This window comes from Mesoplodon bidens (assembly GCF_964165515.1).
Source record: "Mesoplodon bidens genome assembly, chromosome: X".
In the NCBI taxonomy this organism is placed as follows: Eukaryota; Metazoa; Chordata; class Mammalia; order Artiodactyla; family Ziphiidae; genus Mesoplodon; species Mesoplodon bidens.
In genome coordinates this window covers 44,975,358-44,978,194 of record NC_138163.1, presented here as the reverse complement: position 1 = coordinate 44,978,194, position 2,837 = coordinate 44,975,358, and the positions used below count along the sequence as shown (strand labels likewise).

General features: G+C 41.8%; 1 protein-coding gene across 1 annotated transcript; it reads left to right on the top strand.

Moving 5' to 3' along the window:
• Positions 1–1,011: 1,011 nt before the first annotated feature.
• Positions 1,012–1,684, top strand: LOC308608589 (cytochrome b5-like). Its single transcript, XM_081221830.1, has one exon. It carries the CDS (start codon positions 1,014–1,016, stop codon positions 1,416–1,418), a length of 405 nt encoding a protein of 134 aa, XP_081077956.1. The 5' UTR covers positions 1,012–1,013; the 3' UTR covers positions 1,419–1,684.
• The last annotated feature ends 1,153 nt before the right edge of the window (positions 1,685–2,837 follow it).

The window sequence follows — 2,837 nt, the reverse complement described above, 5'->3', positions numbered from 1 at the left end:
GTTGAATAATAGTTGTGAGAGTGGACATCCTTGTCTTTTTCCTGATCTTAGAGGAAATGCTTTCAGTTTTTCACCATTGAGAATGATGTTTGCTGTGAGTTTGTCATATATGGCCTTTATTATGTTGAGGTAGGTTCCCTCTATGCCCACTTTCTGGAGAGTTTTTTTATCACAAATGGGTATTGAATTTTGTCAAAAGCTTTTTCTGCATCTATTGAGATGATCATATGGTTTTTATACTTCAATTTGTTAATATGGTGTATCACATTGATTGATTTACATATATTGAAGAATCCTTGCATCCCTGGGATAAATCCCACTTGATCATGGTGTATGATCCTTTTAATGTGTTGTTGCATTCTGTTTGCTAGTGTTTTGTTGAGGATTTTTGCATCAATATTCATCAGCGATATTGGTCTGTAATTTTCTTTTTTTGTAGTATCTTTGTCTGGTTTTGCTATCAGGCTGATGGTGGTCTCATAGAATGAGTTTGGGAGTGTTCCTTCCTCTGCAATTCTTTGGAAGAGTTTGAGAAGGATGGGTGTGAGCTCTTCTCTAAATGTTTGATAGAATTCACCTGTGAAGCCATCTGATCCTGGACTTTCGTTTGTTGGAAGATTTCTAATCACAGTTTCAATTTCATTACTTGTAATTGGTCTGTTCATATTTTCTGTTTCTTCCCTATTCAGTCCTGGGAGGTTATACCTTTCTAAGAATTTGTCCATTTCTTCCAGGTTGTCTATTTATTGGCCTAGAGTTGCTTGTAATACTCTCTTAGGATGCTTTGTATTTCTGTGGTGTCTGTTGTAACTTCTCCTTTTTTCATTTCTAATTTTATACTAAGAAGCCATAAACAACTCAGTTTTTAAAAAATGGGCAAATGGGCCTGGCTTCCTGCCCAGGCGCAGAGCCAGGCCACAGGGAATGTCCCGGGGCAAGTTCGCAGAGACGCCCGCTGTACTCCGCTGGGCTCCGCTGCTCCCTTTATGGCCTGAGGCTTGCTGTGTTCCAAAATGGCTGAGGAGTCCAACAAAGCCATGAAGTACTACACTGTGGAAGAGATCCAGAAGCACAACCACAGCAAGAGCACCTGGGTGATCCTGCATTACAAGGTGTACAATTTGACCAAATTTTTGGAGGAGCACCCTGGTGGAGAAGAAGTCTTAAGGGAACAAGCTGGAGGTGATGCTACTGAAAACTTTGAGGATGTCGGACACTCTACAGATGCTCGAGAATTGTCCAAAACGTTTATCATTGGGGAGCTGCATCCGGATGACAGGTCAAAGATAACCAAGCCTTCGGAAACTCTTATTACTACTATTGATTCTAATTCCAGCTGGTGGACCAACTGGGTGATCCCAGCCATCTCAGCACTGGTTGTAGCCCTGATGTATCACTTCTACACATTGGAACACTAAACACGTTATCAGAAGCCAATGGAAGAAAAGACTGCTTTGGTCCTGGGAGAAAGAAGCCACCGTTAACTGCTTCAGCTGACAGAACACTTCACCTGAAAATGATTTGTATACACCTGTTTTCCTTTCCTCCTACATTAGACACAAAACAAACCAAAAAGAACTGTTCTTTCTACTCCTGAATTTTTAGAGTGTGCCTTTTTATTCATCAGCTTTGTTTTGATGTTCCATCACTATGTCATTTGTTTACTGTGGGCACAATCTTTTAAAACATACCACCATGTTTGGCTATTTGATATGTAATTGTCTGTGATGTTTGGAATCTGATTATTTGGCGGTCATTTAATGTGCTAATCTTTCAGATCCAAGTTATCTGTCTGATGTGAGCAGGGGCATCCTTGGATCTCTTCTTTTTTTTAATTTATTTTATTTATTTATTTTTGGCTGTGTTGGGTCTTCATTGCTGTGCGCGGGCTTTCTCCAGTTGTGGCAAGCAGGGGCCACTCCTCGCTGCAGTGCGCGGGCCTCTCACTGCAGTGGCCTCTCCTGTTGCGGAGCACGGGCTCCAGGCACACAGGCCTCAGTAGCTGCAGCACGCGGGCCCAGTAGTTGTGGCTCGCGGGCTCTAGAGCGTAGGCTCAGTAGTGGCGCATGGGCTTAGTTGCTCCGCGGCATGTGGGATTCTCCCGGACCAGGGCTCGAACCCATATACCCTGCACTGGCAGGCGGATTCTCAACCACTGCGCCACCAGGGAAGCCCCTTGGATCTCTTCTTGTGCTGCTTCATCTAACTGAATAATCAGGTATTGCATGTTTCCAGTGTAGTTTTTTTTCAAGGAAATTAAGGAAGGCCCAGAAATAATAGCTTAAAAATTTCTAATAATTGTTCTACTTGAACTATCATATAGACGATAAAAAGAGAAAGTGGCCTGCAAGACCTAGAAAAGATACTCCATATTTTCTTTGATTAAAAACACAAGCAATATCAACAAAAGCCTGTGAACCATGAGAGAACATTACCACTGTCCCTTCTCTCAGCTTAAACATGTCATTCCAAAGAGATTCTCAGTTATACAGCTTCTCAGGTTTTACAGACTCCTCCTTCAGAGGTGAAAACTGTTTATGTGCTCCTATAAAGAAATGTTGATTCCCTAATTTGTAAAAACACACATTCAAAAGAGATTGTGGGACATTTGGAATCTGATTTTTGAAGAAATTTAGCTCTGGTGATGGGCCATGAAGAACTCTGTTGTGGACTGATTCAGTCATCCGGTCTTTGTTTATTATTCTTTGTGCAGTGCTTTTTCTTTAAATGTCGAAACTTGAGAGATGAATTTATAGACTCGAAGTACTTTGTAGTTAGCGATGATTGTCCATTGGCCTGCTAGCCGACTGACGAGCCATGGAGTTCTTCAGAAATAA